Raw genomic sequence first — 16216 nt, 5'->3', positions numbered from 1 at the left:
CCTTATTCCAGGGCTTCCCAATCCTGCCCTGAGGATCCTACAGCTAGTTGGATTTTCAGAATATTCACAATGAATATGAATAAGATAAATTAGCATATTGACAGCTGCATTTAGAATTAGCCCCAGATATTCAATGCTGAGCCATGTCTAGGCACCAGCACTACATAGCAGGGGCTAATTTGGTGGGGCTGGTCACTGGAGAATATGCGAGTCCTGACAGAAAGCTCTATAATGATTATCTGTAACAAGTTTGAATGGAGCTTGTAAGCTTGTTTTGCCTGTTTGTCAAACATCTTTTTTTGTTTTTTGAGAAAATCATAATAGAAGCATTTAGTAAAGGCAGTCACAAAGTGCAGGAGCGATTGGGCTTCACTGCTGCCCCCACTGGACCACAATGGATATCAGGTAGGCCTGGTGGGATCTATCTAGACCAGGGGTGCCCAATAGGTCGATCGCGATCAACTGGTAGCTCGCCAAGGCAAAGTGAGTCGATCATCCAGGACTCACTTTGCCTTGGCGATCTATCGGGCCAATCAATCTTCCTCTCCCCGACGTCAATTCTGCCGTCGGAGAGGAAGTTCGGGCCAGCCAATTGCTGCCTGGCTGGGTGGAACTTCCTCTCCAACGGTAGAACTGACGTCGGGGAGAGGAAGATTGATCGGCCCGAAGCAGAGAAAGCATGGGGCGCCATCGGTGTCGGGTCCTGTTATCCGTTGGTGGCATTTGGGTCCTGTTCCCCGATGGCAGCGGCAGTGGCTTGGGGAAGGGCAGGGAGAAAGAAAGAAAGGGGGCAGGCAGGGAGACAGAAGGAAAGAAGAGAAACAGAAAAAAAGAAAGGGGGCATAAAAAGAGAAAGAAAGAGAGGAAGAGAAAGGGAGAGAGGAAGAAAAAGTTTGGGGAGGGAATGAGGTGTGGAGGAGAGGAAGCATACAGGCTGAAAGAAAGATTGGATGCACAGTCAGAAGAAGAAAGTGCAACCAGAGACTCATGAAATCACCAGACAAGGTAGGAAAAATTATTTTATTTTAAATTTAGTGATCAAAATGTGTCTGAATTTATATCTGCTGTCTATATTTTACAATATGGTCCCCTTTTACTAAACCGCAATAGTGGTTTTTAGCGCAGGGAGTCTATGAGCGTCGAGAGCAGCGCTGGGCATTCAGCGCAGCTCCCTGCGCTAAAAAATGCTATTGTGGTTTAGTAAAAAGGGAGGGGTGGGTATTTGTCTATTTTTGTATGGTTGTTACTGAGGTGACAGTGCATAGAGTCATCTGCTTTGACCTCTTTGAAAAAACCCCGGAATAGGAATGATAATTAACAATTCTATGCGTACAGTGTGCGTTGTGTTTTTTTAAAATTTTATTGATGGTAGATCATTTTGACTTGGTCATTTTAAAAGTAGCTCGCGAGTCAAAAAAGTATGGGCACCCCTGATCTAGACCAGTGTCTCTCAAACTTTTTTTCGCTCCAACACACTAAACAGAGCAAATGTTTTTCATGGCACATTATAATTGAAATTATAAAATAGCAAAAACAACAAAAAATTAAATTTGAGAGTAATTTATTTAAAGTTAATTAAGCTATGTATGGGTAAATGTAACAACAGTGAAATTAAAGTAGATAGAATAGAATTGCTAATTAATGTGATGGATGAGCTTGTTTTTTGAGTACAAATTAACTCAAAACACAGCTCAATAGTCAAGCAAACACACCTTTCATCATCCACCATCTGCAGTCGTTCTCTTTTTTTCAATTTAATTTCTATCAGAGCTGAAAATCCAAGTTCACAAAGATAAGAAGATCCAGACTGCAACAAAGCCTTGATTGCTTTGCTGCTCAAGTTAAGATAACTACTGTATAAAAAATAATCACGTCAAAGAATGATGCTTGTCTGGGCAGATGTATCCTTATGCACACAGACGCTCATAACGTTGACAGACTCTTGCTTACGTGATATACATGTCATCTATTCTAGTGTATACTTATGTAGAAAACTTTTTTTTTTTTTAAATAATCTTTATTCATTTTAAAATAATTTCAATAAGTGAAGAACAATAAATATAACATTTATACTATAGACATTTTTAAAAATAAAGTAAAATTCTGGAATCTTGTGGCACACCCGGAATCTTTTCGGGGCACACCCGTTTGAAAGACAATGATCTAGACCAAGAGGGGTTGGGGGTTATGACCATGCCCGCAGGGAAGAGGGGGCAGACAAAGGAGGGCTGCATCAGAGGGTATGGAAAAAAAAAAGTTATGTAGGTCCTGACCGAGGCTGGGACCCACAAACCAAACCCAGCCTGGACAGCTTTTAGGACTGCTCAGTTAAGTGTTGCTCCATGGATTTTAACAGAGTCCCTGAGAGTGATTTTGACTCCATGGATGCATAGGGAAAGAAAGGATGGTAGGGAAGATCCAGAGAGAAAAGTATGGTAATTGAATCAGATTTGGTAGGGTTAAGTTTCATATGGTTAGCAAGTAACCAATCTAATTTTGAAGGAATTGCAACTATAGTTTGTGAAGATAATTTATCAAGAGGTGTGAGAATCTGTATATCATTTGCATACTGTATACGTAGTTATAAGAAAAAACAGACTGACTCAATAATATACACAGCCTAAGAGGAGGGCTCGCTATACAAAAACTTAGCTCAGAGAAATAAAACTCTGAAGAGGGAGAGGTTACCCCCTCTTGGGAAAAGAGTTTGTCTTCCAATCATTGCTTAATCAATGTTAAAAGCGAGACCAGCTCAAAGGTGTAAAAGTGTATCAACTAAGTTTGTAACACTTGATTACTTAATTGAAACTACTGTATGCAAATAGGTCAAAAGAAACTTTCTTGCAATTCAGGTTGCCACTAATACTTTCAACTTAGCTTAAAAGCTTGACTTGATTCAAATAGCAAAAGCTATGTGGGGTCCCAACGCGGCCCCGTTTCGGTGTCTGCTTCAGGAGACCCCGCCAGAAAAAGGAACTTGATTCTGAAGACAGGTAATAACCATAGCACTGCTCAAAAAATCTGAAATGCAAAAAAATATAAATGTCAAAAGCGCTATAGATATCCCTAGCAGGGCTCTAAACTTAAGATTGAATTACAAGCTCAAGAACTATCAGATACCCGGATTCAGTTTTTGTTAGATCTTGCTAAAATAGCATTGGGTATGAATTATTTTCAATTTGATTCTGATTTTTACCAACAGGGGCACAGCCATGGGGTCTAAAATGGCCCCTTCCATCGCATCACTTTCTTTTATGGCGAGGAGGTCACAAAGACAGCGCCCACCCAGGATCTGCCCAATTTTGAATGTTCTAGATCAGTCAATCGGTTTTCCTGGAGATAAGCTATGTCCACTTTATGGTTCTTTAACTGATTCAAAATTTTTGTTCGCTTAATAGGGGACGTGATACCAGATACATTCCAGGACATAATGCGCATAGTTGTGGCTAACGACATAGACTGTTGGGAAAATATAATAACAGCTTGCATGACTGTATCGGAAAACTATAATCGGGACGGTGTGGGAGACGAACTCTGCCTCCTGACATCCCTAGCAGGGCTCTAAACTTGAATCTCCTGCTTCAGAACAGCTCCACTACCAATGTGAGCTGCCCGATGCCTCAGCACACCTCCTCACTGCAGGGATCTGAATCGGGACGGTGTGGGAGACGAACTCTGCCTCCCGTCATCCCTAGCAGGGCTCTAAACTTGAATCTCCTGCTTCAGAACAGCTCCACTACCAACGGGAGCTGCCCGACGCCTCAGCACACCTCCTCACTGAATCGGGATGGTATGGGAGACGAACTCTGCCTCCTGATATCCCAGCAGCACTTGGAACAAAAAAGAAGAAGAAAAAAAAAAAGACTGAACTCTGATGCTATACGATCCCTCACTAGAAACTATTGTCTACCTCTAACCAAGTTTCACATGAAACTAACACCTATTAAGCTGTTAAGCTGAAAATAATTGTCTAACCCCTCTTTGCTCTTATCTCACTAGCAGCAATTGGTGCTCAGTCTTCATCCAACCCAGCTTGCTTGTTTTCTGTTTTTTTTTCTTCTCTCTCCTCCAGTTGTCTCACTAGTAGTAATTTGGCACCAAGCTCCCATCTTAGCTCTGTCATACTTGACCCTCCATTAGGCTCCAGTTGCAACGGTAGGACTGGCCAGGACCTGATAGTGAGACCCTCTTGAAACTCTTCCAGCCCAGCTCCTCAATCCCCCCCATCCTATCTTTTTATCCGCCAGAGTAGAGCACAGTGGATAAAACAATTTTCACTTTTCCGTCAGCGCTGCTGAGTAGTCCTGAAAAGTATGGACTTCATTATCCCCAAATTTCAAGGAATCTCTCAATTGCTTGTATTTACGCAGAATTTCAACCTTGTGATTATAATTGAGCAGCTTGGCAATAATCATCCACGGGCGGGCCTCCCGATTTTGTTCCCTGCCCAAGTGATGAGCCTGTTCAAGGCATAAGGGGCCTAGATCCTCCCGCATGGGAAAATTATCCCGCAGCTACGTCTCTAGGGTCTGCAGGAGAGCAGGTCCCGCTACTGTTTCTGGTATACCCAGAAAATGTAAATTAGACCTGCGGGACCTGTTTTCCATATCTTCCAGCCACTCTGCATGTACACGTGTCAGCTCTTGTACCTCTTTTAGAGATTGTTGCTGGGTCCCCTGGGTGTCCTTGATGTGGGATATGCGGGATTCTAATTCTATAGTGCGGCGTGTGGTGTCCGTGATCATGGTCTCCAGCCGCTGCACCTGTTACGATAATTGGTCAAGGCCCGGCTGTATCGCCAGGGAGACTGCCGATGTGATGTCCCGCAGGGCCTCCGGCGAGAGTTGGCTGACCGCAGCTGTAGATCCCGACGCCATTTTGTCAGAGACGACCACTGGGTGATCACGGTCTTTTTTGGTAGTGCACGTCGTCATTGATGCTCCGGTGATTGAAAATATTTGTCCATGTACTTTGGCAGTACAATGGACGAGGTCCCAAGGGGTCCGCAAGCGCTGCAGTGGGGGCGAAATGAATTTTTTAAGACTCGGGACCCAGGAGCTCAGGCAAGACGCGTCTGCCCCAGCTTACAGCATCACGTGACCTCCGGAGAGAAATATAATAAAGAGAATTGGGTCCAATATGGAACCCTGGGGGGACACCAAATAGAAGTGGCCTAACAGAGAAGATAGATGTACAGTGGATCTCAAAAGATCTATTTGCAAGATAAGATTAAAATCAAGCTTCAATAACACAGAAATGCAGATGAACATATCTATATTTGCTTCAAAGAAAATGTAAATGCAAGGGTAAAGTATGTGCATACATACTCTGCCTCTCCGCTGCCCAAATGACACCCCCCATAAAGCACAGTTACTTATCATAATAGTTGTTATCCAGGGACAGTAGGGAGCTGTTCTTACATGCGAGTGATGTCATCCACGGAACCCGGATGCGGACAGCCTCGCAAGCAGACTTGCTTGTAAAACTTTTAGAAAGTTTGTGACTGCCGCACCACGCATGCGCAAGTGCCTTCCCGCCCAACTTAGGGCACACGAGGCGTCTCCTCAGTTCAGATAGCTAGCTAAGAAGCCAACCAGGGGAGGTGGGTGGGTTGTGAGAATATCTGCCTGCTGTCCCTGGATAACACCTGTTACAGTAAGTAACTGTGCTTTATCCCAGGACAAGCAGGCAGCATATTCTCACATGTGGGTGACTTCCAAGCTAACTAGAATGTGATGGTAGGAGTGTTGGCAATTTAGGAGAATAAATTTTTGTAAAACTGCCTGGCTGAAATGGCCATCCCGTCTAGAAAAAGAATCCAGACAATAATGAGAGGTGAAAGTATGAACAGAGGACCAAGTGGCAGCTTTGCAGATTTCCTCAATAGGAGTAGATGTAAGGAAAGCTACTGATGCCACCATGGCTCTGATTTTATGGGCTGTGACTCAACACTGTAGATGCAGTCCAGTCTGAGCATAGCAGAAAGAGATGCAAGCCGTCAATCAGTTGGAGATGGTGTGCTTGGAAACTGGATGTCCCAACTTGTTTGGATCAAAGGAGACAAAAAGTTGAGGAGCAGATCTGTGTGGCTTAGTGCGTTGCAAGTAGAAAGCCAAAGCACGTTTACAGTCCACAGTATGAAGAGCTGTTTCTCCAGGATGAGAATGAGGCTTTGGAAGAAACACTGAAAGTACAAAGGATTGATCGAGATAAAATTCTGAAACCACTTTAGGTAAGAATTTAGGAGCACTGTGAAAAGTGGGTCGGCTACCAAAGCTTGTAGCTCACTGACTCTGCGAGCAGACGTGAAAGCAATTGAGGAAAACCACTTTCCAAGTGAGATATCTGAGATGAGCCGAAGCCATTGGTTCAAAAGGAGGCTTCATCAACTGAGCAAGAACAACACTGAAATCCCAAACCACTGGAGGCGGTTTGAGAGGTAGCTTAACATTGAAAAGTCCTTTCATAAATCTGGAAACCACAGGATGAGCAGATAGGGGATTCCCTTCGATAGGCTGATGGGAAGCAGCAATTGCACTGAGATGGACTCAAATGGATGTGGATTTGAGGCCTGAATGAGATAAATGCAACAGGTAATCCAAAACTGAAGACAAGGAGGTAGACTGAGGCTCCTTGTGATGAGTGGTGCACCAAGCAGAAAACCTAGTCCATTTCTGGTTATAACATTGCCTAGTGGCAGGCTTCTGAGAAGCCTCTAAAATGTCCTGGACAGATTGAGAAAACTGTAGAGTGGCAGTTAGGTTGAAAGGTATCAAGCTGTCAGGTGTAGAGACTGCAGGTTGGGATGAAGTAGAGACCCTTAACTCTGTGTAAGCAGAGATGGAAAAACTGGTAGAAGGAATGGCTCCCTGCTGCTGAATTGAAGTAGAAGGGAGAACCAAGGTTGCCTGGGCCACAAAGGAGCTATCAGAATCATGGTGGCATGTTCTCGTTTGAGTTTGACAAGTGTCTTGAGAATGAGAGGGAATGGAGGGAATGCATACAGAAACTGATTCATCCATTCCAGAAGAAAAGCATCTGCCTCCAGTGAGGAGAATATATCCTGGAGCAGAACTGAGGTAGTTTGTTGTTGTGGGGAGACACATAGAGATATATCTGAGGGGTTCCCCATTGAGAAAAAATGTGATGGAGAGGTGAGGAATTGAGTGTCCATTCGTGAGGTTGTAGAAGACGACTCAGTTTGTCTGCCAGACAGTTTTTCTCTCCTTGAATGTAGACCGCTTTCAGAAAGGTCTTGTGATGAATTGCTCAGTTCCACATCTTTTGCGCTTCCTGGCAAAGAGGGAAAGGTCCTGTGCCTCCCTGCTTGTTGCCTTAGTACATGACGACTTGATTGTCTGTACGAATGAGGACTACTTGATTGTGAAGAAAATGCTGAAAAGCTTTGAGAGTATTGAAGATCGCTCTGAGTTCCAACAGATTGATGTGACACTGACGATCTGTACTGGACCAATGGACTTGAGTACGAAGACCATCGAGATGAGCCACCCAAGCGTAGGTCGAGGAATCTGTCATGAGGACCTTCTGATGAGAAGGCATTTGAAACAGTAAACCTCTGGAGAGATTGGAAGAGAGCATCCATTAGTGGAAAGACTGTCTCAACGAAGGAGTTACTGTAATGTGCTGAGAGAGTGGGTCGAAGGCCTGCGCACACTGAGATGCCAGTATCCACTGAGGAATTCTGAGGTGAAGTCTGACAAAAGGAGTCACGTGAACTGTGTAGACGCCATGTGACCTAGGAGAACCATCATGTGTCTTTCTGAAATTGAAGTGACAGAGTTGAATGAGAGCATCGTGACGTTGTTGAGGAAGGAATGCTCCGAGTTGCACAGTATCCAGGACAGCTCCAATGAACTGTAGAGTCTGAGAGGGCTGTAGTTGGGATTTTGGGAAGTTGATTTTGAACTCCAAACTTTGAAGAAACCACATAGTCCGTTGGGTCATTACGATAACCCCCTGAGATGGTGAATCTTTGATAAGCCAATTGTCCACGTACGGGAAAACCTGAAGACCATGGTTGCACAGAGCTGCTGTTACTATCACTAGGCACTTGGTGAACACTCTGGGAGATGATGCCAGGCCGAAAGGTAGCACTCTGTACTGAAAATGATGATTTTCCACCCGAAATCTGAGGAACTTGCAAGAGGCTGGATGAATGGGAATAATAATAATAATAACTTTATTCTTGTATACCGCAATACCATGGAAGTTCAATGCGGTTAACAAAAGAAGAGACTGTACATTTACAGCGATGTTACATATATGGCAATGAAAAGGCATATACTATGGAGGCCTGACATAGACAGGACAATTAGATAAAACAGAGATTGATTAAGAGAGGCCATAAGTGGCTTGGCAAGGAAGGCGAAGTCAGAGAATTTGGGATCCAGATAGCAATCGTTCTGACCTAGAAGGGGATATAAGGATGCCAGAAACATCTGAAAATTTTCTCTGACAAGAAATTTGTTGAGTGCTCCGAGATCCAAAATAGGTCGCAGATCCTCCGTCTTCTTCGGAACTAGGAAGTAACGGGTGTAAACCCCCCCTGCTTTGCTGCTCCAAAGGAACCTCCTCAATAGCATGGAGATGAAGCAGAGCCTGAGCTTCCTGAAGAAGGGTGGTCTGTGACGGATTGGAAGGATACTCTCTTGGAGAAGATCTGGTGGAATCTGGATGAAATGAAGAGGGAGTAACCTTCCCTGATGATTAAGAGTACCCAGAGTTTGGATGTAATGAGCTCCCATCGGTGGTAAAAAAGATGGAGACGACCCCCTATGGGAAGAGGAGAGGACAGAGGTAGAACAATTGTGGTGATGCTCTGTATTAGATGGTCAAAAAGACTGAGAGGCCTTAGGTGCAGCAGGAGTCTGAGATTTTTGCTGCCTTTGTTGCTGTTGTTGTTGTTTCTTAGGAGGCGCCCTTAAATAAGGAGCCGCTTTCTAAGGAAAACGCCTCTGGTAGGATGGAACAGGTCTACAGCCCTTCGCCGTGGAAGGCTTTGACTTTGGTCTAATTATGGAAGCAAAGGACTTCTCATGTTCAGATAAATGCTTGGTAGCTGTCTCAATAGAGTCATCGAACAACTCATTGCCCTGACCTGGGATGTTAGCGAGTCAATCTTGCAGATTCGGATCAATGTCCACAGTACAAAGCCAGGCAAGGTGACCCTAGAAGAAAGTTCAAACGCATCATATGCAGACTGGACAAGATGCATGCAAAGTTGACCCAGAGTGTTGTGCAGTTACTGAAACTCTGGAAGTCAATGTTGCAGAAGATATTTGAAAAAAATCAGGCATGGTGTTGACCAAGTGCTTGAGATAAGATGTGAAGACAAAATCGTAGTTCAAAACTCGGGTTGTCATAATTGAATTTTGATACAGGCGATGACCAAACTTGTCCATAGTCCTGCCCTTTCTTCCAGGTGGGACGGTGGCACGGTGGCATAAACCTTGGCAAGACTGGTTCTCTTTAAAGACGACTCCACGAGAAGAGAGTGATGGGATAATTGAGACTTTTCAAATCCCTTACAGTGAACCATCCTGTAGCGAGATTCCAACTTCGCTGACACAGCAGAAACGGAATATGGTGTCTCAAGATTTCTTTTGAAGGTTTGAGAAAGAATACCATTCATGGGTAATTTGAGAGACTCTCTAGGAGGATGAGACATATACCCAATTCTTTCAAATACTCCTTAGAGTATTTTGAGTCAGATTCCAAAGATATATTAACATCTTAACTCGTTTGGCAGAGAAACTTGGTAAAAGATACTTGATCTGAAGAAGGACGACCTCATGAAGGAGAAGGTGACCTTGAGATTCCTCTCATGGTCTAGAATGAGAGTGAAGCCTCTCTGGAGTATTGATACCCGAGATCTGAATCCATAGGTACAGATGACTCACTGAGAGAATGTGAAGAAAACCTTGCAGGAGAAGAACTCGAGTGGCGAGAGTGGTAATGCTCTGCAACAGATCTTCTCAACAGAGGAGTTGGTGGCCTCGAAGAGTCTCTATGCCTTGCTAAACGAGACCTGTCCCGAGAAGAAGACCTAGGCCTCAATGAGTACCTCTACAGATGAGTGGAGAACTGTGCCTCGAATCACAGTCCCGAGATTGAGTCAGATCCAGCTTGGAAGATGAACGTCGAGGAGACTTCGCCCTATGCCTCGAAAAGGGCAACGCCTTATGTGAGGAGGGAGGACTGGAAGTCAGAGATCGATTTCGAGACACCAAAAAGGACTCAGCTTCTTTTGTCAAGATATCTTGAGGCACTCTTAAGGACTCAGCTCCTTATATAGTGTGCAGAGTCAGATCGAGGCACTCTTAAGGACTCGACTCCTTGTATAGAGTATGTAGATTCAGCTTGAGGCACTCTTAAGGACTCGACTCCTTGCATAGTGTGACTAGGTTGAGCTCGAGGCACTGCCAAGGACTCAACTCCTTGTAATACTGCTGAGTGCTCAGGCTAGACTATAGGAAGAAAGAGTTAATTTGGCAAGCATGTTACCAAACTCCTGATGCAGAAGTGTCTCCAGCATATTCTGCAAAACCGGCACCGAGACCAGTGGATCTGGTACATTTGGTGTGGCTATAGTCTCTAAGGAAGATGACCTTGAGGAATAATGACACCTCGATTTGAAGACATGCTTCTTGGGCAGCTTCAAAACCACTGGTTCTAAGGGTGGAATGTCCGGAGGAGTTTGCTTAGCTATCTTACCTGGAGGGAGACAGTGAGGATAACGGCTCCTCAGGAGAAGACTTAGCTGATTTGCCCGAGGACGAGGACTTCCCAAACGATGAAGGTTTGATTAAGGTCGAGGTAGAAGACTTCACTGGATTCGGGGTCGAGGTTGGAGTCGGGGTGAGGACTTTAGGTAAAGGCCTATCCATGCCACCTAATATTTTTTATACCTGAACTCGACGACGTTTAAGAGCTCGAGGTTGAAGGGTAGCACAGCGGGCACATGACTCCGGATGATGGTCAGGTCCTAAACACTTCACACTAGTGCTGCCCGATTCACGATTCGAATCTGTTCATTTTTGTGAAAAAACGGACTCACCGATTCAGCCCCGATTGTAGTTCATTATTTTTTTCATTGCCGGCCACCAGACTCGTTCCCATCTAATGTAACTTCCGGTTTTGCGAAACCGGAAGTTACATCAGAAGAAATGAAAGGACGTGGGAGCATTGAGGGGGGGAGCGAGCAGACCTCGTGCAGCGGACCTCAGAAGCAAACGGTATTTTTTGCTGGCTCTCTCTCTGCATTTCTCCTCTCTTCCCCGCGATTCCACATCCAGTCAAGTATATGAACCGGCAGGGGGGCTGAGAATCGACAGGGAGGGCTGAGAATCAGCAGGTGGGCTGTGAATCAGCAGGTGGGCTGTGAATCGGCAGGGGGGGGCTGAGAATCGGCAGGGGGCTGAGAATCGGCAGAGAGGGCTGAGAATCAGCAGGGAGGGCTGAGAATCAGCAGGTGGGCTGTGAATCAGCAGGTGGGCTGTGAATCGGCAGGGGGGGCTGAGAATCGGCAGGGGGCTGATGAGTCTTGGCTGGAAATGGAAGCTGGGAATCGGCAGGGGGCTGGTGAGGCTTGGGGACTGGAAGCTGGGAATCAGCAGGGGGGCTGGTGAGTCTGGGGGGCTGGGGATGGAAGCTAGGAATTTTTGATATGATATTGCCTTGGTTAAATAAAATGTTTAAACTTAAAAAGCTGTGTCATTAACAGTGAATCGAATAGAATAATGGATTCAACAGGGTGAATCGAATCGAAATCAAAATATTTTTCTCTGAATCAGGCAGCACTACTGCACACACCATCTATGTGGGTCAGTGAGGGATATCGTGCGCTGGCACCGGCTAATCGGCCGGGACATAGAATGAAAAACAGCCGCAGTCAAATTGAAGTCCGTAGGCTGAGGCCGCGGGATAGGTCCTGCCATGACACGAAGAAAAAAATAAATTAAACTTAATTTTTTTTTTTTTTTTTAAAGAAAATGAAACGCGCAAAAAACACAGCGACCCTGTAGGAAAAAAAATACACGAGCCGCGGTGAGAGAAGGCACGAGTAGAATTAAGTCTAACACAGAGCGTCGAAACAAGGACTTCTTGGCTCCGCAGAAAACTGAGAACTTAGGAGGTGTGTGCCCTATGTTGGGCGTGAAGGCACTCGCGCATGTGCGGTGTGACAGTCGCGAACTTTCTAAAAGTTTTACAAGCAAGTCTGCTTATGAGGCTGTCTGCATCTGGGCTCCATGGATGACGTCACCCACATGTGAGAATATGCTGCCTGCTTGTCCTGGGATAATGCCTATACATAGACCATGTAAAAGCAGGCACAGATTCCGTGCATATATTTCTTATGCTCATAAGTATTCAGGGTATTGTTTGCACGTAAACAAATGGGATGATATGATAGAGGTCTCTAAAATATCAAGTGGAATACAAAGGGTAGATGTGAATTGCTTGTTTACTTTTTCCAAAAATACTAGGACTAGGGAGGCATGCGATGAATCTATTAAGTAGTAGATTTAAAACAAAATGGAGAAAATATTTCTTCACAAGTGTAATTAAACTCTGGAATGTGTTGCTGGAAGAATGTGGTGAAATCAGTTAGCTTAGCAGGGTTTAAAAAAGGCTTGGATAATTTCCTACAAGAGAAATCCATAGGCCTTTTTTTTACTGAGATGGCTTGGGGAAATGCACTGTTTATTCCTAGGATACGCAGCATAAAATCTGTTTTACAAATTGGGATCTAGCTAGATACTTGGGACCTGGGTTGGAAACTTTTGAAAACAGGATACTGGACTTGATGGACCTTTGGTCTGACCCAGTCTGGCAATTTTATGTTCTTATGCATAAGGAAAGCTTTTATGAAATTACCCAGAAAAGAAAAAGCAACAAATTGATAAACATATGTTTTTAAGCAATTCTATTATGATCTTCAAAACATGCTCAACAAACATGCATTAGAGAATGACATGGGAACAAACTTTTCCCTGTCCCTGCAGGAATTCATTTTCCTATCCTGTCCAAGCGAGTTCTTTTCCTGTCCCTGCAAGCTCTGTCCTCATCTGCACAAGCTTCAACCACTTTAAAATCATAAGTGTTCGAGGCATATGTGGTTAAGGCAGAGCTTACAGGAATGGGACAGGGATAGTGACAAAACTTGCAGAGACGGGGACAAATTTGTTCCCGTGTCATTCTCTAACATGCATAACAGCTAATAAGCACCAAACTTAACAGATAATCATGATATAGATTTCTGCATTCTTTAAGAATCCAACAGCTTTTGAAAGCAATCTACTTTATTTATATTGCTTACAGATGTTCAAACTCATGTAAATAATTGATACCTCCCATCTGCTTTCTGTATAAGCATATGACAGAATAACAAAATGTTGAAGGTTTTTCAGATTAATAATTAAAAGTGACAGTGTATCTCTGCTCTTCAATGCATTTCTGAGGCCTTTTCCTCCTTTAAGATAATAAATTCAATGCATTTTTTTTGTATTTCCAATTTTTGAAAATTCTGAGCCATGCATATTTTGTGTAGAATTCCATTCTTGTGCAGAATTTGGACATGAACTGACAAGAAGGAAAATGCAAAGGTTGCTGTGGAATTTTCACTCCACCAACTCAACTCAATAGTTTCTCAGTCACTCCTACCTTGCTCCGATATGTGCAGCCATGACCCCAGAACAGCTTTCCCCTTCTAGCACTAAGCTGAGTCACATGGTGACTGAACTCCTATGCTTGTCTGTCTCCACTCTCCAGGTCTTATGAGACCAGAGGGAGAGTTTAGGCCTCACGTGGCTCAAGCACCCTAAGGAGCCCTTTTACTGAAGCTTAGTGTGTGCTAAATGCTATGAAGCCCATAGCTGTAAAATGGGCTTCTTAGCACTTAGAGTGCACTAATTCTGTTAGCATGAGCTACACTTTTGTAAAAAGGCCCCCAAGAACCTTGTGGTGCTAAAATTGCATGGCTGTTTTGGAGGCTACCCCTGCTACTAGAGATTTACTGGGAGGGTGGGGGTAGGGAGCTGATGAGAGACCGATGTGCTCTCTTTTTAATCAAAAATTTAAATCAGACAACCTGACCTTCTCTTGTTACCACTAAAGGAGTAACAGAATATTTCAACAAGAACTAATTATTCCAGCGGCAGGTAGGCATATCTGACCCTTCTCTCTAGCACTGAAATGCAATGGATATACCTGAGATCACTTCAGTATTTGATGAGAGAGCGTAGCGGTCATCAAAAACAAATAGCTTTCCCCTGTAGAAGCCATGGGGAAACTGTTCCAGGTACTTGTGAATACCTCCCTTCAGCTGGTACACTTCCTTGCACACTGCCTATCACAAAAGCAAACCAAACAATTCAATGAGGCAAGTTGCTTCTTTTTAGGATGAATCTATGACAATTTGTGATATTGGACAGTACTGTGTCATGTATGGTACTGCAACAACAGAAGGCTCTCCTGATCTACAATGTCCGAGGTGCAAGTCTTTAGGGTTATACATCCACAGAATCAACAGAAGTAGAGGGTCATCATCAGTCAAGTTTTCTCATCAAACTTCCCATCAGATGAATTGCTGGGTTTGTTGAATTGTCAATTACGTCATTTTCCTTATGAAGTATCACTAAGGCCAGGGTTCTGTAACCGGCGCCTATGTCAGTGACAACCTTAAAAGCAGCCGCCAATCGTGAGTCAATCACTCGACAGCACCGGTTATAGAATTGCAACTTATGCAGTCAAGACAAACAGCTGAAATGTAGGCCTGGAAAACTATGACCTAAATTTAAGATGCCTATCCATGCCGCCGCAGGATCCTAAAGCCAGCCCACAGCAGCCGTATGCTGATCATGGCAGGGGAGGTTATCCCCCATCAGCTTCCCTGAAGTTGTGGCTTTGGGGAGTCCTGCCAGCTCAGCTGATCAGGGGGAAAATACCCCTGCTAAGATCAGCTGAGCAGCTGCAGCAGGGACTCCTTGACATCGGCAGGAGTGATGCCCACTCCTTTCTACCGGACCCCCCCTTGAAGTCCCACGGCAGGAGGGATGCCCACTCCCTCCTGCCGGAACTTCCAAAACCCCCCTCACAGTTATGTGGTAGGAGGAATGCCCACTCCCTCCCCCATAAACTATGAACCTCCCCCCTCAAAATCCCACGGCAGGAGGGATGCCCACTCACTCCTGCCAGCAGACCCCCTCGAACCCATGACCCCTCCCAACTGCCATGATGGAGGGGGGCACGGAACAGAATCAGTCTCTATTGTTTTGATTCTTTTCAAAGGCATAAGATCACAGCTTCTCATGTTATTTTTATTGCTCGAAGTGCGCTAGTGAGTCACTTTAACAGCAAAAGGCTCTTTTCAAATAGGGAGGAGGGAAAGTGTTATGTTAACAGCATTCAACAGGATTGGGTGTTCTGTATTATAAAACTCAAACTGCGCTCTGTCCATACATTGAACGAGTTTAATATAAAGTTTATAAAATACAGTTTATAATATGTTAGGGGGAGAAGGGGTTCTATTAGGTGCTGAAATTGTTTAAAAGGTTCAAATAAAGGAAAATGAGGCACAGTCTTGTTTATTTCAATGTTTATTGCATTTATAAATAAAAAGATTTAAGCTAAGAGTTGAGCAGTAGTGGCTCGTGGCCAGTAGGGGGTGATATCTATGGGACGGTAATGGAATGGACATCAGGACATGATAGTGCAGTATTTTGTGGAAATTTTCTACAAAAATGGCCTGTTTTTCGTATGATTCTGGGTAACTCTAGTCAGATACAAACATATGTGTTAGTTAAGGCCATGCCCAATAGAAGCGTACGAAAAACTGGTGAATAAAAATTTGAATATGGATGTAGCCAAGGCCAGAAAAACACACACTACAGATTAATATTAAGGAAAAGTATAATAATATTCTTTTATGTACTTTGCTATTAGGCTAGATCATGGAGGAAATCAGGATATACATGGACTCCATTTTGTTCTCTGTCTTTCTGTATTCTTCTGTTTGATTATTCCATTTTGTGTTTAGCCTGTGTCCCTTTGTTCAGAGTTTCCCGCTTCTAAGCCTCGTGGTTCTAATTGATACCAGATGTGCCTTAGGCTGGTTAGAAAAAGTATATTAGATTACATATCCCAAACTGAGATACATATAATATGTGAAACTATGAATGAAAATACATGGTCTGAA

The 16216-nt window shown here is 44.0% G+C and overlaps 1 protein-coding gene across 6 annotated transcripts in view; it reads right to left on the bottom strand.

The window, feature by feature from the left end:
- Positions 1-16216, bottom strand: part of TSTD2 (thiosulfate sulfurtransferase like domain containing 2) — a 99777-nt gene that overhangs the window by 23004 nt on the left and 60557 nt on the right. For 5 of the 6 annotated variants that reach the window (XR_004536673.1, XM_033917069.1, XM_033917060.1 and 2 more), the window contains exon 9: positions 14230-14368. Coding sequence is in view for 5 of the 6 variants with exons in the window: in XM_033917069.1 (XP_033772960.1) it covers positions 14230-14368 (139 nt within the window). In the remaining variant the exon portion in view is untranslated. Of the gene's footprint in view, positions 1-1590; positions 3022-14229; positions 14369-16216 lie in introns of those variants that run through there. The other variant, XM_033917099.1, reaches the window with a different exon arrangement.

This window comes from Geotrypetes seraphini, chromosome 1 (genome assembly GCF_902459505.1).
Source record: "Geotrypetes seraphini chromosome 1, aGeoSer1.1, whole genome shotgun sequence".
NCBI lineage: Eukaryota > Metazoa > Chordata > Amphibia > Gymnophiona > Dermophiidae > Geotrypetes > Geotrypetes seraphini.
Note: the sequence above shows the minus strand (reverse complement) of the source record. Positions and strands in the feature narration are given on the sequence as shown.